At 41.9% G+C, this 27,992-nt stretch overlaps 1 protein-coding gene across 19 annotated transcripts in view; it reads left to right on the forward strand.

Annotated features, from left to right (window-relative positions):
- The window catches only part of spag9b (sperm associated antigen 9b), a 50,927-nt gene extending 23,169 nt beyond the window's left edge, over positions 1-27,758 (forward strand). For 2 of the 19 annotated variants that reach the window (XM_039789302.1, XM_039789314.1), the window contains 29 exons: positions 44-191; positions 2,109-2,192; positions 4,077-4,542; positions 5,909-6,002; positions 6,456-6,580; positions 6,708-6,719; positions 6,969-6,983; positions 7,143-7,200; positions 9,116-9,268; positions 9,402-9,462; positions 10,228-10,358; positions 14,982-15,038; positions 15,150-15,152; positions 16,168-16,347; positions 18,271-18,400; positions 19,052-19,141; positions 19,749-19,910; positions 20,018-20,189; positions 20,384-20,599; positions 20,836-20,992; positions 21,487-21,615; positions 21,721-21,801; positions 21,894-21,961; positions 22,080-22,228; positions 22,973-23,144; positions 23,262-23,375; positions 23,744-23,923; positions 24,357-24,488; positions 24,580-27,758. In XM_039789302.1, the coding sequence (XP_039645236.1) occupies positions 44-191; positions 2,109-2,192; positions 4,077-4,542; positions 5,909-6,002; positions 6,456-6,580; positions 6,708-6,719; positions 6,969-6,983; positions 7,143-7,200; positions 9,116-9,268; positions 9,402-9,462; positions 10,228-10,358; positions 14,982-15,038; positions 15,150-15,152; positions 16,168-16,347; positions 18,271-18,400; positions 19,052-19,141; positions 19,749-19,910; positions 20,018-20,189; positions 20,384-20,599; positions 20,836-20,992; positions 21,487-21,615; positions 21,721-21,801; positions 21,894-21,961; positions 22,080-22,228; positions 22,973-23,144; positions 23,262-23,375; positions 23,744-23,923; positions 24,357-24,488; positions 24,580-24,692 (3,652 nt within the window). In that variant the 3' untranslated portion in view covers positions 24,693-27,758. Of the gene's footprint in view, positions 1-43; positions 192-2,108; positions 2,193-4,076; positions 4,543-5,908; positions 6,003-6,455; positions 6,581-6,707; positions 6,720-6,968; positions 6,984-7,142; positions 7,201-9,115; positions 9,269-9,401; positions 9,463-10,227; positions 10,359-14,981; positions 15,040-15,149; positions 15,153-16,167; positions 16,348-18,270; positions 18,401-19,051; positions 19,142-19,748; positions 19,911-20,017; positions 20,190-20,383; positions 20,600-20,835; positions 20,993-21,486; positions 21,616-21,720; positions 21,802-21,893; positions 21,962-22,079; positions 22,229-22,972; positions 23,145-23,261; positions 23,376-23,743; positions 23,924-24,356; positions 24,489-24,579 lie in introns of all 19 variants that reach the window. The other 17 variants (XM_039789312.1, XM_039789315.1, XM_039789317.1 and 14 more) reach the window with 15 other exon arrangements.
- Positions 27,759-27,992: the final 234 nt, after the last annotated feature.

Genomic DNA, 27,992 nt, shown 5'->3' on the forward strand with positions numbered 1-27,992 from the left:
CTTCTTTTGAATCATCCCTCCTTTCTTTTGTCTCTGTATCCAGAAAGGAGCGTCCTATCTCCATGGGCATATTCCAACTTCCTGGGACTGATGGTATGACCCCTGACCTCCAGAGGGAATCTTTGGACACCTCTTCAGAGCCATGGAGATACAACAACATTAGCCATCCGCGGTCCAACACCAGCCTCAAGGTATGACACACATCGGTCCTGCTTTTAAAGTCTTAAAGAATTAAAAAGAAAGAGGTCTTTATATCACTAGTTATAAAGTGTAAAGATACTGTCTGAAGTTGGCTAGTAGAGCTTCCCACGGATCAGACTAGTGACATCATGCCCAGTTCAATTAAATAAGGCTGAGGAAACAAAATGCAAGCACTAAAGGCTAGCAAACACCAAAGAACTAGTACATTTCTATTCAGAGAGAAAGGATTGTTCAGTGTGTCCAGAATTTTTAGCAGCAGCTTGTGTGTAAGGGGGTGGCTTGGAGCCCAGCAATCAGAGGAAGTGGTACCATTCGGGGGCCTGCCTTTAACCTCAAGGGAGGGTGGAAAGACAGAGTGTCTTCACATTGTTGCTGTTGGAAACCATGCTGCAAGCAAGGCTCCATCATGCATATTAATGACCACCTAATAAGTATTCATTTGCTGTTATTACACTAGTACAGGGTCAGATGGAAATTGTAAGACTAAGGTTTGAGTTTTTGTAACCGTTATTTTGACCCACGTTATCAGGACTTGTGTTTCATTACTGGCAGCAAATGTGATTTGATAATTCTTATCTCACCCTGAGTACAATATAGGCGTACATCTTTCTCACAACTTTTACACACACAGTCTTACCAGGCACCCCCCAGTGAAGATATACTGCAGTGCCTTTCCTTTTGTGTTTTGTCCTCTGACTTGACATTTTCCAAAGATTCACAGTTAATGATCTCTTCCCTCTCACCATGGCACCATGGGAAGGTGTGTGTGTGTGTGTGTGTGTGTGTGTGTGTGTGTGTGTGTGTGTGTGTGTGTGTGTGTGTGTGTGTGTGTGTGTGTGTGTGTGTGTGTGTGTGTGTGTGTGTGTGTGTGTGTGTGTGTGTGTGTGTGTGTGTGTGTTGCTGAGTGCTACTGTAACAACAAAAGAGTGATGGCAGCATGCAGACAAGAAAGGAAATACTCCCATCAGTGTTCAGGTAGATGAACCGGACACTAGAAAAGGGAATACATTTGAGAAAAAAACAGTATGGAGAAAGCTTAATTCTCTAATAGTATCTCATTTAATGTCTGTGAAATCTTTAAAGTAGGGCTGGGCAAAATACAGTATATCGATTTTATATCTATATTCTGATATGACACTAGATATGGTTTTAGATTTTGGATATCGTAATATTGTTATACGGTAAGTGTTGTCTTTTCCTGGTTTGAAAGGGAGCATTACAAATGAAATTATGTAATTTTCTGAACTTACCAGACTGTTCGAGCTGTTCTATTATGTTATACAACCCAACGATATCGTCGCAAAATATCAATTTGAAGGTATTTGATCAATAATATCAAGGGATATCTGATTTTCTCCATATTGCACAGCCCTACATTAAATTCTCTTCTATTTTCAAGGTGAGCGAAGGATCTGTATGGATGCTTTGTTGTTGTCCTGATTGTTGCTTTTCCATCAGGCACTGTGCTATTTATAGGACTAAGCCGCTGGCATTAATGTATCACAACAATACAGTGTTAGCAATTCTGCGTGCCACCGGGGGTTCTAAGAGCTGATGAAACCTTAGAGTGATTGATTGTAATGTATATCCTACTCATTTTCATTTAGAATACAGCCTCGAACCAGCAGGTCACCGTGCGCACCAGAAGAAGCCATAAATACTGCTCACTGCACAGTTCACTCATGGAGTTCAGGCTTTCCCCACACCTTTGCTTTATTTTCTTGGACACATTCAGATCAGTTATAATTAAAACATATTTTTCCTGTTCTTTTGAGTTGTTGCAACATCCCTATATATCTGTGTATTACATATAGCCTTGGTTGTTGTTGTTTTTGTTTTTTTTAAATAGTTTTAAGGAATGAATGTTAGGAAATATTAATAATCAAGGTCTTTTAATATACCCTCAGTTTGAGGGACAGTTTTCCTCAAGCAAAGTGGAAGGTGAAAGATCGCAGGAGAATTTGCCCAATCAGAAGGCTGATCAGGACCAGGTAGACCTGTCTGTCACCCATGGAGAACCTCTAACCACAGCATCAACTTATCTGGTTTACTAGTTGTGTTGCAGATTTAGTGTGTAGTGTGATTAAATCCAACGGTGCTAACAAACTGGCTATACCGCGTATCTAATTGAAACTGCTTGATGCTGACCATATATTCAGCTGACTAAATGTATGTTTTTTTTTGTTTTTTTTTAAAGGAGACCTGTTATGCTTTTTCTTTTTTTCTGTCCCATAAATATAAAGTTACAATTTTGGATGTTCATAGGTGGCCAAAGCTTCAAATAATGAGGTAAACTTATGTAAAAAAAAGAAATAAAAATAATAATAAGACAAATCCCTGTGAGCAACCCCCTCAGGTTTCAGACGATTCTGAACACTCACAATCTGCTCCAGGCACGGTACTGCAGTGTTTGCATTACATACACTGTATGCTGCATGTAGCTGCATGGTAACCCCAGGGAAACCTGTGGTCTTGATTGCAGGTGTTGTTAATTTCTCCCCAATTTCAGCTCACATTCCTGCTGAAACATGTTCAATTGCAGGTACCATGTAATGGGAAAAATGCCATAAGTGCAGCAGTATAAAAAAACAAACACAAAATGCATGTATAAACCTGAAATGAGCATATTGGGTCCTCTTTTTAAAAGCAACAGAATTTCTTTTTTTGGGGATGTTGTAGCAGGAAAAGCACATATTTGATAACATTAAAAAGGCTGCATTCCATTTATGTGATCATTAATAAGTCAATTTTATTCATCAGTTTAATTTAATTCTTTAAGTTCCTACAATTTATGCATTCAAACATATAATGAGTAATAATGATACATATATGTGTGTATTATGAGGGGTGGGGGGCAGTCCTAGCCAATGTTCTCATTTGGGATCCTAGTGGCCTGGTGTATCCGGTACCTTCTTCCCAACCTCAACATGGAGAAAGGACTGTTACCTGGGTGGTTTGGATCCTTAATGATTCTCCTAGCCTTTTTCTTGCAGTGCCTGGTGTAAACATTCTTAACCCAGGGTAGGGCACTGCCTATTGAATGTTTAGCCAAAGCTAGTGGCTTTCTGGGACAGTCAATGCAACTAAGCCATTGCTAATGAAATTTGTTTCTCCTTTGCATTTCCTGCTATGACAAGTCAAAATGTCCGCTGTGAAAATGGTCTATTTGAGACGGAGCATGGGCTCATAACTTCTTAAAACTGTCAGGATTGACATGCCTTTTTTTAAGGCTGTTTTGACACCCAAACCTAATTTTGATTGTGGTTATACATTGCCATAATGACTACGATTTGTGAAACATGGAGTGTCCTGATTGCACGTTTTGATGTTTGTGTTGGTTTTAGCTGCATGGAAAGGTGCACACTGTTTGGCACAGTTTGTGTTAATATCTATTCTTTTCATTCATTTGATTTAAACAAAAGGAATGTACATGTATGTGCTAATGTAGTTTTCTGGAAGATTCCTCAGTTTGAAGAATCCTCACTCAAGGTCCACTTGCTCAGGAAAACGCTAGCAAGTGGACCTTGAATTAAGATTCTTTTGTCAAGCTACAGTTTACAAAATTAATGTCAACTTTGACGCTCATTTCTTCTGAGTGTTTATCTTTTTTAATCTACTTTGGGAATGGAGTATTATTTAATTTTTTTGACTTGATCCCACTTTTGTTTTATTTGTTTAGTTTATACTTTTTGTTATTTTGTTTGGTTTGCATTTATACAAATGTGCTGCACATTAACTGTATTTACAGCTTAATGTGTTGGAGGTTGATAATGTTTAACAAGTAGACCTGTATTGTTGACTTCATGAAGATCATAGTTTTACCTTTTTGTTTTCCTTGTTATCCCCATTCTTCTCCCCTCCTCCTCCATCTTAAGGATGAATTGGCCGGTTCGAACCGTGGGGGCTCAAAGTCCAGTACTCCAAACAACCGGGGAAGTGTCTCCAAAAGTGGAACTCCTGTATCTTTACAAGCTGGAGGTTCCAAATCCGACACCCCCATGTCCTCTCAGGGTGGTCCCTCTAAATCAAACACCCCCACATCTACAGACAGTGCTAACTCCCAGTCCACCACACCACTATCTCCTCATGATAGAGGGTCCACCGGAATAAGTCCTGTGTCTCGCCAGGGCGAAGGGTCTGCCTCTGTCACACCTGCGTCTATTGCTGCTTTGGATATTGCCATGGAGTCTGTGGACCAGGAAGTTTCAGATGGGCTCAAGAACCTAGACGGGAACCGTGGAAAACCAAAGAGCAGTAAGGACATTGCAGCCGTGCAAGGACAGAAGGGTGAGCTTGGACACGATGGTCAGGACTCTGCCACTACACCCCTCAAAGGTGATGGTTAGTACTGCAGTTAAAACACCTACACTCACCTAAAGGATTATTAGGAACACCCTACTAATACCGTGTTTGACCCCCTTTCGCCTTCAGAACTGCCTGAATTCTTTGTGAAATTGATTCATCAAGGTGCTGGAAGCAATTTTTAGAAATGTTGGCCCATATTGATAGGATAGCATCTTGCAGTTGATGGAGATTTGTGGGATGCACATCCAGGGCACGAAGCTCCCGTTCCACCACATCCCAAAGATGTTCTATTGGGTTGAGATCTGGTGACTGTGGGGGCCATTTTAGTACAGTGAACTCATTGTCATGTTCAAAAAAACTATTTGAAATCATTAAAGCTTTGTGACATGGTGCATTATCCTGCTGCAAGTAGCCATCAGAGGATGGTCGTGGTGGTCTTAAAGGGATGGACATGGTCAGAACAATGCTCAGATAGGCTGTGGCATTTAAACGATGCCCAATTGGTACTAAGGGAACAAAAGTGTGCCAAGAAAACATTCCCCACACCATTACACCACCACCACCAGTCTGCCCAGTGGTAACAAGGAATGACAAATCCATGTTCTCATTCTGTTTACACCAAATTCTGACTTTACCATCTGAATGTCTCAACAGAAATTGAGACTCATCAGACCAGGCAACATTTTTCCAGTCTTCAACTGTCCAATTTTGGTGAGCTCGTGCAAATTGAAGCCTCATTTTCCTATTTTTAGTGGAGATGAGTGGTACCCGGTGGGGTCTTCTGCTGGTGTAGCCCATCTGCGTCAAGGTTGTGCGTGTTGTGGCTTCACAAATGCTTTGCTGCAGACCTCGGTTGTAACGTGGGTTATTTGAGTCAAAGTTGATCTTCTATCAGCTTGACTCACTCGGCCCATTCTCCTCTGACCTCTAGCATCAACAAGGCATTTTTGCCCCCCAGGACTGCAGCATCCTGGATGTTTTTCCTTTTTCAGACCATTCTTTGTAAACCCTAGAAATGGTTGTGCGTGAAAATCCCAGTAACTGAGCAGATTGTGAAATACTCAAACCAGCCTGTCTGGCACCAGCAACCATGCCACCATCAAAGTTGCTTAGATCCCCTTTCTTTCCCATTCTGACATTCAGTTTGGAGTTGAGGAGATTGTCTAGACCTGGACGACACCCCTAAATGCATTGAAGCAGCTGCCATGGGATTGGTTGATTAGATCATTTCTTTAACGAGAAATCTTACAAGTGTTCCTATTGATCCTTTAGGTGAGTGTATATACACCTATGTCTATAATGTTAACCCAGGACTAGTAGCACTTTAACATCATCTATCTGCCGTTTTTGAGTGTACTGGCTCGCTCATTCCTCTGCTTTGTATCTCTGCTGGCTGTATTAGATGGAGCACACAACCAGGAGAGCTCTGAGGTGCAGGCCATCATAGAGTCCACTCCCGAGCTGGACATGCACCACGATGGCTGCTTAGGAACAAGGTACAGGACTGATGATTAGATGTTTTATCATCATTACCCTACAATTAGGAAAACGTTAAAGGATAAGGCTGGTATATGTCTGACAAGTCCCATGAGAAGACAAAAAGTATGTTTTAATCATATCCGATGATCTGAGCCCCGTATCCCCATATTTAAACAATATATTGTCTCCCCCCTTTTTTTCACTGGCTCATTAATGTGTTTTTAATAGTTTTTGGACAGCAGTGGAGCTCTAAGTCACAGAGGAATAAGTTGCAGTATATTAGGTAGTATTTGTTAGTAGAATCAATTCATTGTTGGTTATGGTATATTCATGGAATTTGTTGACAATAAGAAAAAACAGATAAAAAATAGCGTTTAAAAGTAAAAGCTGTGTTCACATTTATGATGGCGATATTATATATCAATGCCTCCTTCATCACTTTCCTCCCCCTACCTTATCTGTCCACCCAGCACACCAGCTAAAGGTGGCATAGAGAATCTAGCGTTTGACCGCAACACTGACTCTCTGTTTGAGGAGCTGTCATCTGCAGGAAACGACCTGATAGGAGACATGGATGAAGGAGCCGACATGCTGGGTAAGAAGCCTCCCGACTTGATGTTATAATTTCATCGTCATCTCTACTTTTACAAACTGCTTTCTTCCCCTGTTGAATTTTCTGAATTGTCTTTTCTTTGGCTGTCGGGCTTTTATCGTCCCCACAGATGAGTTTTCTGGTGTGTATCAATGAATTCCCTGAAGATCTATCTACCAGCTCCTTATTATCATCATTTTTGTCCTTGAGTCTGGGTTCACTTTCAGTTTCCTCCCTTCCTTATGGATGTGCAGAATAGTAAATAGTGCCACTGTGTTGAGAAGGGCAGTAATACTATAGACTTCAGATTTAGTTCAAACGAGCCAATTTAACTTACTTACGGTGTCATAAACCTCTCTCTGATTTGCATCATCTCTTGCATGACTCTCAGACTACAACTTTCTAGGTAAGACTGAGAGAACAATATGTTGGTGTGTAGGATAGACCTAAGAAATACGTCTTTATTGATGTGATTTTTCAATATTTTTTATTTTTCCCTTTCACGACCGAGCACATGATAAGATTCAGAACATTCTGTATTCACATTATGGGTGATCATTTTCAGGCATGGGTCGGGAAGTTGAACATCTCATCCAAGAGAACGCCCAGTTGCTGGAGACCAAGTTAGTAATCCTAACCTCTTTTCTGAAGCCATCTCTGCCCCACGTGTAGATTTAAGCAGCCAGAAAAAATGGCAAACACATAAAAGGGACTGTACTCGATATTTAGAAGATTGCCTCAACATGACTCTCGCAGACCATTCCCCAGCTCGTTAAATACCCGCGCTTTGTCCCGGCCCTTAGCGTCCGATACAGAGGCATGAGGCACTCACAAAGCACTCCCATACACACGCAGCCAGACCGGCTATCAAAACAAAGAACAGACAAACTCAGAATACAACACACACACACAGAGGGAGTGTGATTTTTATTCTATGCTAATGATGCGGTTACTACACTCCATTACATAGCAAATAGTTGTGTACTGCCATATTAATGTTCTGAATAGAGAGTACAGCCAATTTAATAAAAAAAAAAGACTTTTAACACTGAAGTAAATTGCAGACATTGCTGCTTTAGTGGGTCGTGTAAGGTTACATGCCAAATACCGGCATTAGCTTCCCTATTTATTCTGTATATGCTTGTTGTTATGGTTTCTTGATAATGCCCTTTGTGTTTGGCATATGGTTACGACATTTCAGACTGTTACCCAGACATATCAATTTGCAGTGTCTACTGATGCACCTGCAGTTTGGATGCAAATTACTTATTGGAGTTCTGTTATTTTTCTCATTTGATTTTAAATTTTGCACATCAAAGCACCAATTGCTAGACATTTAATGGCTAACGAATGCTGTTTATTGGTATTGAAACTAAGGCTATGTTTACACGGAAACGATCTGAAGAGAAAACGCAAAAGTGGCGTTGCGTTATCACTTTTTATTCTGCGTTTAGACGAGCGTTATGGAGGGGAAATCTGCGTGCATATGGTGACGCAAAAGTGTGTGAAATTCGATGTAGTATGCACTCCAGGTGACTAGGTGGCACTGCCACACACTTATTTCTACCGGAAAGAACAACGCACGGGGCAGCATTTTCATTCTCTCCTTAGTAGCGCGAAAAACCAAAACATGCCGAAGCGAACAACAAAAGCTTGTCTGGAAAGACGAGGAGGTGGAGTTGCATGTTTGTCTGATGATGACCGGCACAATTGACCGTGATAAGCCACAACACAGCACCACGGGAGCACTACCAATACCGTGAGCCTCGGCCCTTCAGCCGCTGCTTGAGAGCGAGGAGGCAGCGCAGCGGGCAGAGGAGGCTGAAGCAGACCCTCCTCTGGCCGCTGACGGCTGACCTCTGCCCGCTGACCGTGCCGCTACCCGCTCTCTCTCTCTTCATCCGTAAACGTTGGCCGCCTGCTCTGGCTCAAATGAATAGCCTACATATCGTCATCGAACTATAACAACCTTATCCACATTGTTGAAATCATTTAAATATTGAGCCATTACATTGAAATTCTAACAGGAGCCTATAATTTCTGTAGCCTACTCCGTAACAAGAGACGCCTTTTTCCCGTCTCTCCCACACCTCTGTCTTCAGACTTTTGCGTTTTTACCCTTTAGACGGTAACGCGACGGTGGAGCGTTTTTAAGATTTCCACTCTGGAGGGTGGTTTCACTTTTTTGCGTTTTTAAGCCCCAAAAACGCCGTCGCCGTATAAACGAAAGGCACATCCGATAAAATATTTTTTCGTTTTCACCCGAGAGCGTCACCACTTCGGTAACTGTGATTACGTTTCTTCAGTTAGAACCCTTTTCCAAGAGGTGCTACTATTTTTTGGTCTGCACCTTGTTGCACTTTATTACAAAGATTGATATTGATTATGAGGTTAAAAAAGCAATTTCATGAATACATAAAAACAGAAATGTCCCCCTTGCATTGTTGAGAAACAGGACAGTGCTGCCACCTTGTATTTTAATTTAGATATCCCATTAGAATGTCCAGTATGTTGATATGCATGTTTATTTGTTTTCAGAAATGCTTTGAACGTGGTGAAAAATGACCTGATAGCACAAATGGATGAACTGACTTGTGAGAAGGAGGTTCTGCAAGGCGAGCTAAAGGCTGTCACTCAGGCCAAGACCAAACTGGAGGACAAGAACAAAGAATTAGAAGATGAACTCAAGAAGTGAGTTGGTTTGGACTTTGGCTTCAAAACACAATATGCAGCACTAACTGCCTTCCAGTCTATTGTTATATCTAGTCTGTGTAAGTCTGTATAAACGTGGTTTACGGATTATAATTTGTGTACTCAATTGCAGGATTCGAGCAGAGCTCGAGGCCTCCAAAAACAAGGTCAAGAATGACAACAACGAGGATGATGTGAGTCTTTTGATCTTTAATGTGATCTGAGTGTGTGATACACCTGTATGGATTAGAGCAGTAAAAGTTGTTGAGGAATGCTACCTACTGTAAATGTTGAACTTGATTTTAAATTTCTCTAAATATTTATGTTTTAATGCCATAGCAATAAAGCCTTTAGTGTATTATGTATTGATACAAGTCTACTCACGTGTTTATGAACACGCACATGGATGGATGACTCACAGACCGCAGCTATTACAATTTACAATATCCCCCACGTATTCCTCTCAGCCACTTTCACCGCTAACTCCAAAAATGAAACCTAGCAGTCTAGTCGGCACGTTTTTTTATTTTTTGCAAACCCAAACAAAGGCACAGATTGGCTGATCCCTGCCATCCCGCAAATGGTGAGGCTTTTGTCAAAGTCACACATTAAACACACATCACCCGTCTCTTTCAACAGCATTGGCACACCGCAGCAGCTTCGTTGAATTGACCGCAAACCTTCAGTCAACCGATTCGTAACATTAGAACCGGGCCATTGGCCGAATCTTGGTCCATTTAGAGTAGACCGATGCCGGGGTCCGTGTATCGATGTAGCCGTATCTGTGATAATATAACCGGATACCGATTTGGATCGGTGAATCTTTACACCCCTACTTCATGGCCATCATATTGATCGTATGATTTTAAATAAAAGGCCAATGTGAGCATGCGTTACATATAATCTGTATATGTATTGAATAGTGGTTCAGTGGACTTATGCTGGTGTTGTGCCTGCAGAGCGATGTGCCTACAGCCCAGAGGAAGCGCTTCACCAGGGTGGAGATGGCCAGAGTCCTGATGGAGAGGAACCAGTATAAGGAGAGGCTAATGGAGCTGCAGGAGGCTGTCAGATGGACGGAGATGATCCGGTAAGAGAGGAGGAACAGAGGCAGCACTGCAGGGCTGAACAAATAGTGGAAAATATCTTATTGCAGTTTTTCTGACCAGGCCTGTATTCGTGGTTTACATGGTATTAAAAAAGATATGATTGCACCTTGAACACATGTACCTATTGTACATCAATAGGTCAACCCAGTTAGAGAAAAAAGTCAATTTACCTATTTGTCTAAAGAAAAATAATCGATTTAGCTCACATTTATTAAATAGTGGCAGTGGTTGCCTAAAGGTTAAAGAAGCAAGCTTGTGACCTGTAGGTCGTCGGTTCAATCCCCAGACCGACAGGATAAAATCTGGGTGGGGAAAGTGACCACCACCACTGAGGTGCCCTTGAGCAAGGCCCTTAACCCCAACGGCTCCAGTGGAGCTGCTCAGTGGCCAGCAGATCAGACTGTGGTTGTACCGGGCAGCTTCCAGGTGCAAATGTGTAACTGTGTTAATGTGATCCGGGCGTTCCTGCAAAGAGAGGTTTCCTCTCAGTGAACCTTCCCTGAATAAGTAAAGGAAAGAAAACATTATAACATTAGTGGAATACTGGACATTACTCAATAGTATTCTCATATAAGCATGATATTCGGCATACTGTACAGAAGATGGCCAGTAATGATAGTAATGACATCTTATTGAGTTAACCTTACTGTAAGTTTATGCTCCAGGATTAGAGTTTTAAGGTCAAGTTTAAGCCAAAGCCAAGTTTAACCGGTAGATTCTGATAAATCTATTTGATAACTAATGTGAGGCGATAGCCTAGATGGTTTCTGCAGTTGAAGACTCGCCACTCTGTTAGTCTTTTATGAATAGCAAAAGACAGCCCACAACTCCTTTTTTTCCCAACATCAAATATGATACACAGAGTGATGTTTCTTCTTCCACAAAACCATCTTTGGCCAAGTGTAAGTAGTACAGACGCCGGCATACATAGACCATATTAACTAGACAAAGCGACGATTTCGTTTTAGTTGTGTTGCCAGAAAATTGCTCTCTTTGATATAAAAACAGTTAATCATTTAGCCCTGATTTCAAGTTAAGTGTTATCCCTGCCATTATTTGTTAAACTTTCTATACACTGCTATTATTTGATCATAATGTACTGCTGTTGCAATTGAATACAATCCCCTGGTTCCCTTCGCTTGATCCTTAAAGGGAAACTTCACCTATTTAGCATTAAGCTTTGTATCAGTAGAAACCTGGTAGTATTTTTGAATGACCATGCTTCCCTCCCTCATGTCCCCCTGAGAGGGGAGATCTCTGTATTGTGGGTCTGGAAAAAAGCCTCAGATGACGCAAAATGACGATTTTTGCGTCATCTGAGGCTTTTTTGCCCAGAGGCAAAAGACTACAGCCTGTACTAGGAGCCACTTCCACATAGCCCATAGGGGGGTTGGACTTTCGGCCTTTTCCGGAGATTGCCGAGGAAAAAACGAGTGTCAGCTATCTTGAATCCTCGCTTAGCTTCTCAGCAGGAGAAGAAACTGTTCATCCCGACGGAAATTTTAGAACAACAATTATGTGCATTCAAACTACCGCACACGTGTACCACCGGGATACATTGGTACAGATCGGAGAATATGCAGGACGCTTTATTACAGACGCAATACTCGACACACTACGCGAGCTTCGCCTGCATGGAGACCAGCGGTGGTGCTCGATGCCTCTGGCCGGTAAAGAGACCTCATCAGCGGGGAGCGTTGAACGAGTGTGCCGGTGGAAAGCTAACGCTAGCCGGCCAGCTCTTCCACCAATACTGCTTGCAAGTGTCCGCTCATTAAACACACTGGACTACATCCAACTTCAACGAAACTCCCAACGTGAGTTCAGAGACTGCTGTGCTTTTGTTGTTGTGGAAATATTGCTGTGGACAAAGCCTGCTGCTCGGTCACCGGGTAAGACTACTAGTGGAGGTGGGCTGTGTTACCCCGGACTGCCTGTTGCAGAAATGGGGTGATTTGTATCCAACTAACTGCTAACTGCTGTGGAGTTTGTGACTGTAAAATGCCGACCATTCTAGCTACATCCCACGCAAATTTACGGCTGTGTTTGTGATGTTTATACCACAGCCCACCAAGAGCTAATGCTAGTAGCTATGTGTTAGCCTTCTTTTATTACATGGCTTGGTTGAATTCTAATGTAGAATGCGGTCTGTTATTTCTTGATAACAGACCACTGCTAAGGATAACACACCGTTGCCATGCATAGCAGAGCGTTGCCATGGACACAGTTCTGTTCCCTCTGGAGCTATCAATCAATCCACTGAAAGAAGTCCGGATAATGTATCAGCTGTGACAAAAAAGTATATATTTTAAATGTGTAACACCAATTGAGCCACGGTGAAAAGTTTTTTCGTGTATATGGTTGAAATGACAATAAAACATACTTGTTGAGTTGATCGTCTGTCTGTAAAGGGTAGGCGTGGCTTGGGTAGTGAAGCAAGTGCATTCTGGGATTTGGTGTCTTTCATCCACATGAGCCAAAAACACATTTTCTGGCTTTTCTCGGCCTAGAAGCAACCAATTTCTAAAAAAGTTTCACATTTCTACTCCATAAGTGACCCAATTTAAATATATATTCATCTTTCCAATGGTGAAATAGTCCTTTAACACACACACACATATCACATATATACAGTGCCTTGCGAAAGTATTCGGCCCCCTTGAACTTTTCGACCTTTTGCCACATTTCAGGCTTCAAACATAAAGATATAAAACTGTAATTTTTTGTGAAGAATCAACAACAAGTGGGACACAATCATGAAGTGGAACGAAATTTATTGGATATTTCAAACTTTTTTAACAAATAAAAAACTGAAAAATTGGACATGCAAAATTATTCAGCCCCTTTACTTTCAGTGCAGCAAACTCTCTCCAGAAGTTCAGTGAGGATCTCTGAATGATCCAATGTTGACCTAAATGACTAATGATGATAAATAGAATCCAGCTGTGTGTAATCAAGTCTCCGTATAAATGCACCTGCTCTGTGATAGTCTCAGAGGTCCGTTTAAAGCGCAGAAAGCATCATGAAGAACAAGGAACACACCAGGCTGGTCCGAGATACTGTTGTGGAGAAGTTTAAAGCCGGATTTTGATACAAAAATATTTCCCAAGCTTTAAAAATCCCAAGGAGCACTGTGCAAGCGATAATATTGAAATGGAAGGAGTATCAGACCACTGCAAATCTACGAAGACCCGGCCGTCCCTCTAAACTTTCAGCTCGTACAAGGAGTAGACTGATCAGAGATGCAGCCAAGAGGCCCATGATCACTCTGGATGAACTGCAGAGATCTACAGCTGAGGTGGGAGACTCTGTCCATAGGACAACAATCAGTCGTATACTGCACAAATCTGGCCTTTATGGAAGAGTGGCAAGAAGAAAGCCATTTCTTAAAGATATCCATAAAAAGTGTCGTTTAAAGTTTGCCACAAGCCACCTGGGAGACACACCAAACATGTGGAAGAAGGTGCTCTGGTCAGATGAAACCAAAATCGAACTTTTTGGCAACAATGCAAAACGTTATGTTTGGCGTAAAAGCAACACAGCTCATCACCCTGAACACACCATCCCCACTGTCAAACATGGTGGTGGCAGCATCATGGCTTGGGCCTGCTTTTCTTCAGCAGGGACAGGGAAGATGGTTAAAATTGATGGGAAGATGGGTGGAGCCAAATACAGGACCATTCTGGGAGAAAACCTGATGGAGTCTGCAAAAGACCTGAGACTGGGACGGAGATTTGTCTTCCAACAAGACAATGATCCAGAACATAAAGCAAAATCTACAATTAAATGGTTCACAAATAAACATATCCAGGTGTTAGAATGGCCAAGTCAAAATCCAGACCTGAATCCAATCGAGAATCTGTGGAAAGAACTGAAAACTGCTGTTCACAAACGCTCTCCATCCAACCTCACTGAGCTTGAGCTGTTTTGCAAGGAGGAATGGGCAAAATGTCAGTCTCTCAATGTGCAAAACTGATAGAGACATACCCCAAGCGACTTACACGCTGTAATCGCAGCAAAAGGTGGCGCTACAAAGTATTAACTTAAGGGGGCTGAATAATTTTGCCGCCCAATTTTTCAGTTTTTTGTTTGTTAAAAACGTTTGAAATATCCAATAAATTTCGTTCCACTTCATGATTGTGTCCCACTTGTTGTTGATTCTTCACAAAAAATTACAGTTTTATATCTTTATGTTTGAAGCCTGAAATGTGGCAAAAGGTCGAAAAGTTCAAGGGGGCCGAATACTTTCGCAAGGCACTGTATATCTATATAACGGGCCACTCATCAACTATCTCGGGCATCACGTTTTTTAAAAGGGATGTTTTGAATCCTAACCGAAGTTATATATATATATATATATATATATATATATATATATATATATATATACACACACACACACACACACACACACACACACACACACACACACACACACACACACACACACACACACACACACACACACACACACCATCCACAAAGGGAAAATACAAAGCTAACTATTCCAAAAGAAAATTGTTTGAAGTTTCGAGTAGTAATGGAGACAGTGACTGTAAAACCCCATCAAAGGCATTTGATTCAAAGTGAATTGTCTGTTTCAGGGCATCAAAGGAGAACCCAGCTCTTCCAGAGAAGAAGAAATCCAGCCTCTGGCAGTTGTAAGCTCCTCTTTTCACTTCAGCTCTCAAATATCCGCCACAGTATGTTTACTGTGTTTTTTGATGCGTTTTGTTTTGCTTTTCTTTTATATTCCATGTTGTGTTCTCCAGGATGTAGGTAAATCTTTGACATGTTAACGGTGTCTATCTTGACTGGCTTGCGATGTTCATCTTGACAACAAACAGACTTAACAGACGAGAGCCAGCCAGGAAACAGTGGCTCTGATCTCAGATCTGAGCTGCTTTACTGTCACAAGTATTTATTAAAAGTTAAAGAAAGTTGTAAACCTCAAGCGTGACAGAATCTTTTGAGGGAGGTATGGGGAATGCACATCTTTGCTCACAGAGGAACTAAATCTGATAACTGAATTTCTGTTACCCGATCCCTGCTCTCCTTTGTTAAGTTTCAAAAGGAATGAGTTTGGTTTGAACGAGTGAACATTGTTTGGGGCAGGTTTTTGGCAATGGGATTGGGACAGATGTGTATATGAGAGAAGCAAAATCTGATAAATCCACCATCTCTTCTGCCCTGTTTCTGTGTGTTTCTCTATATCCTGCTGATGTTGTGATGTCTGTGTGCAGGAGGTGTGTTGGGAGGGTTGCTACAGAGATGGGAGGGAATGCAGGAATTTCGGGTGGAGTTTATTGGTCAAACAAAGCAAATACACTCATTAAGATAGACTTACCATTTCCTATCTTTAAGTTACAGGCGTATATTATATGCTAAAGTATATATATTTGAACCATCTGTTGCTGACTGTATATAAACGGTCAGATGTAATGAGATAAATACCGTGTGCTCTCACCGTAGAGTTAGGTGGAAATGAAGTGTTATTGTCCAGTTTTGCTCTGTGTTGTTGACTAACGTCCTAGTCGGTGCACAATATTAACCCTGCACTCTGCACTTTCGGACAGCTGCTCTGGTTAATGGGGACATGCATATCAATGTCTACCTGTGTGGAAGCTGGCATGGTGCATTTGCATGGGAAAAGGAGCCCTTTTTACCCTTAAATGTTGAACCTTACTGCTGCCGCTGGAGCTACTGCTTGTGTCCACCCCTCTATACGTTTGTCTGTGTGCTTCTTTTTTTTTCTCGTTCCTTTCCACTTCCCCACCCTTACACCTCCAGTTTCAGCCGTTTGTTCAGCTCTTCGGGCGGGGCAGCCAAGAAGCCGACAACGGACGCCCCAGTGAACGTCAAGTACAATGCGCCCACCTCTCAGATTCAGCCGTCCGTCAAGAAGCGGAGCACCACACTGCAGCAGCTGCCCAGTGACAAGAGCAAAGCCTTTGATTTCCTCAATGAGGAGTAAGTCAGTCAGGGTAAAGTAGAGTAAATGAAAACGTGTGTTAGCGTTACCTGTGTATGCTGAGGCACTGTTGATCCCTTATGGTGCATCGACTCAAAGATCAAGAACACTTGGAAAAAAGGAATAACGGGCCACTCATCAACTATCTCGGGCATCACGCTTTTTAAAAGGGATGTTTTGAATCCTAACCGAAGTTATCTCAGGACACTTTCCAAATAGAGTAGGTCTAGACCACACTCTATAATATACAGAGACCCAACGGTTCCCCCAAGAGCATGCACTTGGTGTGACGATGGCGAGGAACAGTTCCAAGCTATAAAAGCCCAAGCATACAGATCTGTTTGGTGGATGAGGCCTCACTGCTGAAACGCATTTGAATGGCTTTCAAAGTTTTAAATCGGACAGCCTGCTGCAGATGAAACATCTTTACAGAGAGCGCTTGAGAACCTGGGTCTTTGTGATGGGAAAACAAACTTACCAACCACAGGAAGTTTTGACTGGAGATATGTGAATATAGTATGAATTGAAAAAATAAACGATTGGGTGTACATATGGGCGCCCGCTCTACAAACTGAGCTATCCGGGCGCCCATATGTAGATATAAAATACAAAATAACAAAATAAAGGCCGGAAATGCCCCCAAAAATAATCTTAAAAAAATAAAATAAATGATTGTTAAATCCATCTGCTGATCATAATAACCGTTAAGAAAGAGATCTCCCGATCTGTAGTTAATAAGCGATGAATAGCCCAGTCCGTATTTAACACGTACGCTTTAGTATGCAAGTGCAGGGATTTTCCCTTATTCATCAGAAAAGGGGGTAAATAAAGTGAATTGTTGACACTAATCTTAAAAGTGTGGGGATTATATAGATCTTCTGTGCTATCGGGTTGAAGATTTTGCCAAACAATACACTTAATACCTTTTTATTAAATTACTTCAAAGTCTTCACTTCATAGATTATAAGTCTGGACAGACATGGATGTAAACTGCAGCAACTGTACTGGTTGGCGGAGACATATAACCGCAAGGTGGTAAATCTAGTTTGTAATAAGTCTGTGTGAACAAAAACTGGATAAGATCTAAAAGACGACGTATCATTTTTTTCTGGACCACATTTCATGAACTGCAGGTGTGAAAGCATCCTTAGAAACTCATTTCCATCAGCGAGACGGCATGTTTAATTTTTTAGATATATTTAGAATAACATTCACAGTAACCAGGTACATTGTGTTTCTTGGACTTTTTCAATTAAGTAACTGTCAATGCTCTGCATATTTCTGGTCTGAAAAATATTAATTAAAATCCAACACATGAATTGAGCATAATAATAACAAATTTAATCAAACTGGTCACAGCGACTTTCTAATTTGTATTTATTTTAGTAGAAACCCTAGTCTCGCTTTGCCAGACCCTCCTCCAAAGCGCACTGGAGGAGGGTCTGGCTACTCCACATAGCATTCTAGGATGGGAGGAAAACGTGCTCTGGTTTATTGGCATTTCTTTAAACCAATCATAATCGTCTTGGGCGGTGCTCAGCACCGGGAAAAGCCGCGGTGCCTCTGCAAAATAGCCTCGGACCGAACTTGTTCTGGTGGAACGTGTACGTTTAAAAGTTGTTTTAGTCGTGCAACAGAAAACTCAGATTGGACAGATAGTCTAGCTAGCTGTCTGGATTTAACTTGCAGAGATCTGAGAAATGGTTAACCATAGTCCTCTTAAATCGACCAGAGTTTAAAATGCCAACACAAAGCAAGCCCAAGTCAACAGATATCCGGCCTAAATGAGTAAAATCCGGTGGATCTTCTGTCGGCAACGGAGCAATCCCGGAAGTGGAACGTCAAGGATATAGACTATAGAAACCCTAACCGTCCAACAATAGACATCTTTGTCAGTGAGCTGTTGTTCTGTCCCCCCCCAGAGTGGCAGCTGATAATGTGGTGTCCAGGCGGGAGCAGAAGAGGGCTCAGTACCAGCAGGTCAAAGCCCACGTCCAGAAGGAGGACGACAGAGTGCAGGCTTGCGGCTGGAGTCTGCCTAAGAAATACAAAGTAAGGACATGAGCACTAAAACCTTATGCAGAAGCACTTTATGTCTTCTGTTATCATTATAGCTCATTGTTTGAAGAACGCTGAAGACTGCTGCTTTGTGCCGATACGCGTGGGTTGCTGCCCAGTTCTCCTGTTTAAACGTCTATTTATTGGTATTTTAGAAGGCAAACCTATTTTACAAATTCTGTAAAATATTACAGAAATGTTTTTATAAAAACATTTACATACACAACAGGTCCTGTACAAAAGATAATCCGATTAGATAATAATCAGAGTACAAAGTTGCTCCGCATGCTTATTGACATCACACCTCAGGTAGTTATCATAGCTAAGAGTTAAGGTAAGAGCCAAAGGAATATTTCTTGCCTAGCTTCTACTATATCAATGGAGGGTTGCCAAGTCTTATAAAATGTTTCAACGGAACAACGCAATGTATGCCCAGTTCTACTTTTAATGTAAAATTGCGATAGGAAATAGCCATCTAAATAAAGGCTTCCCTTTCCAAAGAGCACCTTCATCATCGTTTTGAACTTTTCTTCATAACAGAACATAACAGTTTGCTCCTCTTCATTTGATGGTAGAACTGTTGTAAGCTATAAATAAACAAGCTGTAATGCAATTGGTTTTTTTTTTGTTTTGTTGTTGTTTTAGGCCAATGGTGGCCAGACAGAGAGTAAGGTGAAGAATCTACCTGTTCCTGTCTTCCTCAGACCGCTGGATGAAAAAGATGCTTCTATGAAGGTACTTCCTTTTTAAGGCTGCAACTAAGGATTATTTTCATTGTCGATTAATCTGTTGATTATTTTCTCGATTATTCGATTATTTGTTTGGTCTATAAAATGTCAGAAAATGGTGAAAATGTGGATCAGTGTTTCCCAAAAAGCCCAAGATGGCGTGCTCAAATGTCTTGTTTTGTCCACAACTCAAAGATGTTCAGTTTACTGTCCCAGAGGAGAGAAGAAACTAGAACATATTCACATTTAACAAGCTGGAATCAAAGAAATATTACTTTTTGTCTTAAAAAATTACTCAAACGGACTAATCAATTACCAAAATAGTTGGCGATTAATTTAAGAGTTGACAACTAATCGATTAATCTTTGCAGCTCTACTTCCTTTAGCTTGTTAGTGTATAATAACTGTAATTGCATACAAAATATCGTATTTTTTTTTTTTTTTATCTGCGACATTAAGCACACAATTGCATTGCATTTAATTATAAGGTCATTTTCTTGATAGCTTTTATACATGTATGAAAACTATCAGGAGATATGCAACACATCTAAGTAGTGTGATAGGGATGCATTGATATTGTATTTGACTGCTGTAACTGTGTGTCTGTGCTTCAGCTGTGGTGTGCTGCTGGTGTGAACCTCTCTGGAGGTAAAACCAGAGACGGAGGTTCGATCGTAGGAGCCAGCGTGTTTTACAGCGACATCCCCGGACCAGAGAGCCCTAAAAAGAAAATAGGATCTCAGAGCAGCCTGGATAAACTGGATCAAGACCTCAAGGTACACACACACAGACTCTGCTTGTTTTCCCACGCCTGGTGATGAAGATAATTATATACATAATTACTAAATAATTCAAATCACACTTGGTTTGTTGGTGGTTGCAGGAGCAGCAGAAGGAGCTGCAGCAGCAGGATGAGTTGTCGTCGCTGGTTTGGATCTGTACCAGCACCCAGTCCACCACCAAAGCTGTTGTCATTGACGCCAACCAGGCTGGAAACATCCTGGAGAGCTTCTTTGTGTGTAACTGCCACGTCCTCTGCATCGCCAGTGTTCCAGGTCAGAGGATGAATACATGTGCCTCTGACTGTTGCTGCAAACCCACACAGTGGAAGAGAGGGGTTTTTATTACTGACATCTCGTTTTTGTATTCACTGGCCCACAGAGGAACTGGACCATTTACGAGGGATGTCATGTTTTCTTGTTCATGATTTATATATGTATGGGTTTTTTTTTTTTTTTTTTTTATTTAGGTGCAAGAGAGACCGACTACCCAGCTGGTGAGGAAGTAGCTCCTAACTCTGAGGCAGGACCAGCAGGGGATGGCGGATCACAATCAACCGACAGCATCTCAGCAGGCGGCGACGACGACGACGTGCTCGGAGGCATCACTGTTGTTGGCTGTGAAGCTGAGGGAGCGGCAGCTGTTCCTCAGACAGCAGCCAGGCCAGGAGAAGACGGAGACAGTGGTCAGAGATGTTTACTGTTCAAGCCCTTTTCCGCCTGACATAAGCGTGCATTCTCTGTGATAAGGGCCAGTATATATCTGTCAGTCAGTCAAAGAAATAACTGTAAATTAATGCCAAAACTGTGACTTTTAACAAGCTCATACTAGTCAATGAAGGTCTAAATTAAGAAAGACGCCATAGATATTACCTATACATGTGAGTCGGCCCAGTTTACTAAGAGACGATCCTCTCTACAGAATCGAGACCAGCAGAGGAAGCCACAGAGGCGACAGAGGCCAGCGCAGGGCCTGCCGGCCAAAGAGAGAGCCTGAGGGGAGTCTACACTGAACACGTCTTCACTGATCCACTGGGAGCTCAGCAGAGCGCAGAGGCTCCGGCTAACTACTCTCAGAGGTAACACCAGGACGCCCATTACACAACCCAATGGTATTACAATTCAGTCTGTCCAATAAAACTGTCAGTTTTATCAGTGCAACCATAAACAAACCCACCGAGCAACAATATCAAATCTCTGCAAAACAATTTTCTGTTGGATCATGAAACCTGTGTGCATATGTTCTTCGATGGTAAATCATTTTTTGCATTAAACCTTTGAGTCAAACTTCCTTGCTGCATCGCAGGATGGCCGCGTGTGTTTTGCCCCTGGCTACCTTACTTGTTACCCTCTGCAGAATGGGCCGTAACATTGTATCAGGCATAGAACTAGTGAAAAACCCAAATTTACATCCAGTGTTAGCACTGTCCAATGTAGAAACTTTTTTCCCCCTTGTTTATTGACCGTGTATGGTGACGTCCGATAGGAAATTCTTCACGAGTTGATGTCTAGCCGTAGTAAGTGCAATTATACAAACGCAGCCTCTCTAATGCCTGCTGACTCTGATGACCAGGGAGAGTGATCTGTTGAAAGATGGCGTGAGTTCAAACCCCAACGCCGAGGAGCAGGACCTGATGAGAGAAGAGGCTCAGAAAATGAGCAGTGTTCTGCCTACTATGTGGCTGGGGGCACAGAACGGATGGTGAGTTTTTTACATTTCAGTTGCCCAGCACACTTGTGTTTGTGTCCAGAATTCAAGAAATCTGGATTGACGATGAAATTATCGAGACAACTTTTCTGATTCTAGTGTGTACGTCCACTCCTCTGTGGCTCAGTGGAAGAAGTGTCTCCATTCTATAAAGCTGAAGGACTCTGTGCTCGGCATAGTGTAAGTACAATCAAATAACCCCAACCTCCGTTTCATTGTCATGTTGCTACTTTATTTTTTTTGAAAGTGTAACCGCTGTTTCTCTCCCACAGGCATGTGAAAGGGCGTGTACTGGTGGGTCTCTCCGATGGCACTTTAGCCATTTTCCACAGAGGAGTGGGTAAGGACACACAAGCACATGCAAAAAGTTCTTTTAAATTGAACAAGTAGTATCTACCTGATGTGGGATTTCTCTGCAAGTATCACCATGTATCTTGACTTCCTTTTGTTTTTGGCAGATGGACAGTGGGATCTGACCAACTACCATCTGTTAGACCTAGGGAGACCACACTACTCCATCCGCTGCATGACTGTAGTACATGACAAGGTGTGGTGTGGCTACAGGAACAAGATCTATGTGGTGCAGCCCAAAGCCATGAAGATAGAGGTATGATTAGACTTAACCCTCAGTCAGTCATTTATTTTATTTTATTTTTTTAAAGATTATTTTTTGGGCTTTTCAGCCTTTAATAGACAGGACAGCTAGGGGAGAGAGAGGGGGAAGACATGCAGGAAATCATCACAGGTCGGACTCAAACCGTAGACCACTGCGTCAAGGCATAAACCTCCAAGTATATGTGCGCCTGCTCTACCCACTGAGCCAACCCGGCCACAGTCATTTATTTTTTTATTATTTTATTTAGACTTCTGCACACACATGCAGAACTGTAGTCAACAATTCAGTTAAATTTTATTTATAGTATCAAATCATAACAAGAGTTATCTCGAGACACTTATACACTTAGATAGAGTAGGTCTAGACCACACTCTATAATTTACAAAGACCCAACAATTCTAATAATTCCCCCCAAGAGCAAGCATTTAGTGCGACAGTGGCGAGGAAAAACTCCCTTTTTAGGGAGAAACCTCAGACAGACGCAGGCTCTTGGTGGGCGGTGTCTGACGGTGCCGGTTGGGGCTACTACCAGGGGTACTACCAGCATGTAACACAAAAATTGTAAAACAATCAAGTATTTGCCGTACTTACTGGTTTGTTGATCCACTAAGCAAGAAAAGGATTTTGTTCAACTTCTCTTTTTTCCCCCCACACTTTATAGAAGTTGCTTCAAATCAGCTTGACCGTGTGTATTTTTGCCCTTAATCTCTCCCGCATATCCTCCGTCCTTTGCAGAAGTCATTTGACGCCCACCCTCGTAAGGAGAGCCAGGTACGTCAGCTGGCCTGGGATGGCGATGGCATCTGGGTGTCCATCAGACTGGACTCCACTCTCAGGCTGTACCACGCTCACACCTTCCAGCACCTTCAGGACGTCGACATCGAGCCCTACGTCAGCAAGATGCTGGGTCGGTTCACTCGTTCTTACAAGATTGAAATGCATGAAACACAAGAGCCTTTGTTCATCAGCTCCGATTTTGTGCTCTTTTTATTTATTTATTTATTTTTAATTTTTTTGTTCTCAGGTACGGGGAAACTAGGTTTCTCATTTGTGAGGATCACAGCTCTCATGGTGTCATGTAATCGCCTGTGGATCGGCACTGGAAATGGAGTCATCATCTCCATCCCTCTGACAGATAGTGAGTTCCGGAGCTAGACTGATATTTGTTTCTCCTTGATATATTTTTATGGGGCTAAACCTCTGGTGGACACACCCATTCACACTTGCTGCTGCCCATATATTTGCAGTCCCTCGTTACCACTATCACTCCACATTTTGTGGTTTACTGAAAATACTTAACTTATATTTGCACAAGTTGTGATTTAAGTTTCCTGATATTCAGAAAACTAACAATATTGTACTGCAACAAGAATATCACATTCGTTACACACACAGTGCATTATAAACATCGTCTTGAAGGTGGATTGCACAGACTGAGCATTTTGATTGGCCCCTTCAATTTCTCTGTCTCTCTCTCTCCCTCTCTCACTTCCACCGTTCCATCAGCAGCCAACAGGGAAACCAATGCAGCAGTTAACCAACCTGGAAGTGCAGTTCATGTGTATGGCGACGACAGCAGTGACAAAGTGACAGCTGGGACATTTGTTCCATACTGCTCCATGGCTCACGCTCAGCTCTGTTTCCATGGTCACAGAGATGCTGTCAAGTTCTTCACCGCTGTCCCAGGTAAACAAGCCAGGCTGTTTATTTCTATATATTCCAATGTTATGTCCTAATTCTACTATCAAACCCTTGTGGGTTTTAGCAATGATTTTGGACCTACCAAATCTATCCTTTTTTATTGTATATTATTTTTCTATAAAAAAAAGAAGAAAGGAAAAAAAGTTGTCCTTATAGTTGCTTCTGCCATACACTTGTAATATATGATGTGATATTCAAATGAGATGACACACACAGCAGGCCTTCTTTCTGTGTATAAAATGCAAGAAACTGTTAGAAACGGACTAAACTTCTCATATTATCAAATGCAGATTCAAAACGGATGAGTCAGAGCTGAGACCTCATTTCAGTACAGTACACCGATACGAAGGGCTGGACCAGATAAACACAGTCTGGACTTGTTTGCTGTTATTTACAGTTTGTGGCTCTGTGCTTTCAGGTCACGCCGTTCCATCTGCGTCCTGCGGCGCGGAGGCAGCAGGTGACAAGACGACAGATGCCGCAACTCAGGAAGGAACCAAGTCCATGTTGGTGATGAGTGGAGGCGAAGGCTACATCGACTTTAGGATGGGTGAGTTTGCAACACGTAACGGACAAAAGCATCCCTGTAGTCACCACAGGAGACCTAGAGACCGTGACGCCCCTCTGTATGTCTTTTTAAGGTGATGAGGATGGCGTGGAGGACGAGGACCCCCTACTGAAACTGCAGCCCTTGCTGGCTAAAGCCGAGCGCAGCCACCTCATCGTCTGGCAGGTCCTCGCCAGCGAGGACTAAGCTCTGACCCGGGTCCCCTCAGGCCTGATTTGCCTTTTCTCTCAAACCCGCTGCCACGGAGGAGGAGTTCAGGTGGCCGACTCCCCTCTACAGACACGAGTTTAATCAGCACTTATTTCTTCCTCAAACCAGAAACAAGCAGAAACTCAGTGGTAAACTGGACAGGAGCAGTGTAAACCGATTTAAGCAATCTGCATGTTGTTGTTTTCTCTTATTTGTTCCTTTTTAAAACCTATTTAATGAATTTGAATTTCAATATGTCATGTCTTCTTATATTATTTGAGGTAAAGCGGTTATTGGATACAGAACGTTTTGTTACATTTGCTCAGCAGATAGAATGAATTTTCCTCCTGACATTGCCAGCTTCTCTTAACTCGGTTCAGTTGATGCGCGCTCATTCTGGACTCGACTCGATGCTAAATCAGTTGGGCAAACAGAAAATAATCACCTGTGGGCTTCCCTGTTGCCCTTTAAAATGTAATACTCATTATGTGTGGGAGTAAATCATGTGAGATTCTTGATGAATCCCAAATCCTCTTTCATGTTTTTTTTTTTTAGTTTTTCACCCTTTTGAGAACTTGGCATTTGATTGTATGCAAGACAAATGGAATTGATTGCCAGTTGTTTAACTCAAATGCAATACATCAGCTTCATCTGGTTAGGATGTGCTTGAGCAGAAGATGGCCCTGTATTTCTCCTAATATTCAAGATCTTGTTGCGGTAGCCCCAGTTTATGCCTCTCATGCGTGCATTACCATTCCATTCCAGTCACAGAGCCAAGCATCCAATATTCTGAGAAGTAAATGAAACCAGCCAATTTTCTGATAAAACCCCAGAGGGTGGTTTAATAACACCAATGTTCTGAAGAGATTCTCAGAATCCTCAAAGACTATTTTAATGTTTCCGATTCTGGAAATGCCTTCAGAACAGCGCTAAGCGTAAATTACCTCCTCGGTTTTTTTTGTGACGCTAGCAGCATGGCTCTCTGGATGGCGGTGTGTGTTGTTCAGTCCTCCGCTTTGACCCAGACTTTGATCCTCAACAGCTATCTGATAGATTGCCATGAAATTTGGTGCAGAAATTCATGCCCTCTCCCCCACCACCCACCCATCTGGATGAGTTGTATTAACTTTTGTGATCCTCTGAATATTCCTATAGAGCCAAACATTTAATTTGTGGTTTGGTTTATGAAAAACCTGCAAAACGAATGGCATTCCCATCAACCTCATCTGTACTTTGCATTTAGTGCTATTTAGCAAATGTTAGCATGCTAACACGCTAAACCAAGATGGTAAAACATTACCATTGTCAGTGTGAGCATGTTAGCATGCAGATATTAGCATTCAGCACAAAGCAACACTGTGCCAAAGTACAGCCTCACAGAGCTGCTAGCGTGTCTGTAGACTTAAGTCTTGTTCAGAAACCGGCGTGTAATGATTTTTCAGAAAATGGGATACTTCGCTCTGCGACTTGAATGTAATGACAGTACACTAGAGGCACATGCTTGAGCCTGAGCAACTCCATTCACAAAACTCTTACTTATGAAATGAAAAGCAGCATCTGCTGCTACATTACCACCACACACTGTAAACCAGCCCTTCCTTTAAGTTAGTGTTGGTTGTAATGCTGATAGATTCGTAGACCACAGACTTGTGTTTATTCCAGTATTGCATGAGAAAGCTGTCCGTCTACCCACCAGCTCCAGCTAGTAGACACTTTAAAAAATATGCCTTAGGTATCAAGGGTTGAAAGGACTTGAAGTTACTATACTTTTCAGGTGTGACAAAGTATTTATTTTTTTCTTGAAAGAATGTTGTGCTTGCTACCAAAGGATAAAGAAAGAAAGATGGATAGTTTGCCACGTGCTGAAACAATAATAGTATCTCATCTAACATTGAGCAGCATGTTTGAGTCTGCCTCCATGTAGATAACATGCACGTTTTTGTAACCAAACTCCTGGTGTAAAGATAAGATATATTTTTAGACTTTCATATTTGGAAATTGACATATTTTCAGGGTGTAAGAGAAGAGAATGTGCTAGAGCTGTCACTATGAGAGGTAACTAGCAGTAACACTGAGGATTGCATAACCCCCCCCCCACCCCCTTCCCTGCCAATCCTTATCTTGACATTAGGTCAGAATTCTAACATTGACATTTTTGGTTTTGCTGCGCTGCTCTGCCCACTTTGTGCAGGAAGATGCTTATCTGAATTCCTCAGTGATCTCCCCTTCTGATTGCAAACTGATGTTTTAGGTATATTTTTATGAATTTTTTTTTAATGTTTTTTTGACTGTACTCTCTCTGAGTACAGTGCACAAGGTGTTCTTTTGGTTGTAATATGAGAATATGTATTTCTGGCCTCTGTGTACCAGTACGCTGCACTGGTATGTTCCTTGTTTTGTCCTCTTTGTATTGAACAGTATCAGAGGTATGTCCTTATCGTGTGTGTGTGTGTGTGTGTGTGTGTGTGTGTGTGTGTGTGGCTTCTCTCCAGGACAGGAATGAAATGTTATTGCAGTTTAGCCATTTCAGTATTTATTTACAATGATTGAGCCTTTGCAATTCAGAATGTATCTTTGTACATTGAATATGAATATATATATATATATGATTATATATGAAACATGAACATTGCTTGGGTTTATTGTTTTGACAACAGTTGTTGCTGTTGAAATGATATGAATTTGTTTTGTAAGGGGGTAACCTTACTCTGCTATGCACTATGTCTGAGGGGAGAGGAGTGAGGCAGGTTTGCCTCAGGCCTGTTTTTGATTTGTGGATTTTGAAGTAGAAACCCCGCGGCCGGTCCAGACTCTGACACAATCGGTTTTCAACTAACGCAGGAAAACAAGTCAAACTATAGTCGAGTAGCGAGCATCTTCATCCCACCACCTCCCTCCTCCGCAGGTCTGTCATCCCTCTCATCTGCATACTGTATGCGTGTCATTAACTTAGCAGGGACTTTCTCTCTTCCAGGTTAGCAGTACACACGCCATCCTTTACTTCTACAGCGTCTCTAGCCTTACTCATTTTTAACCGTCAATTAAAGCAACTTTTGTTGGCAAGTTCTGTCTACTTGTAATGTTTTTTGTCTTCATCAGAAATCATTCACAGCTAGTCTAAGATATAGAGCTGATGCTTTATAGAAGTTTCTTTGACTTCAAGCTTGCAGTGAAACTCACCAGTAAACAATCTGACCAATCAAAGGCAAAACGACACCACTTAAACCTGGCTTACTTCACTAAACCAGGCTCATTGTCCCTTCCATAAATATGTTAAAACATATGTATAAATTGTGT

Source organism: Perca fluviatilis, chromosome 21, assembly GCF_010015445.1.
Source record: "Perca fluviatilis chromosome 21, GENO_Pfluv_1.0, whole genome shotgun sequence".
Lineage (NCBI taxonomy): Eukaryota > Metazoa > Chordata > Actinopteri > Perciformes > Percidae > Perca > Perca fluviatilis.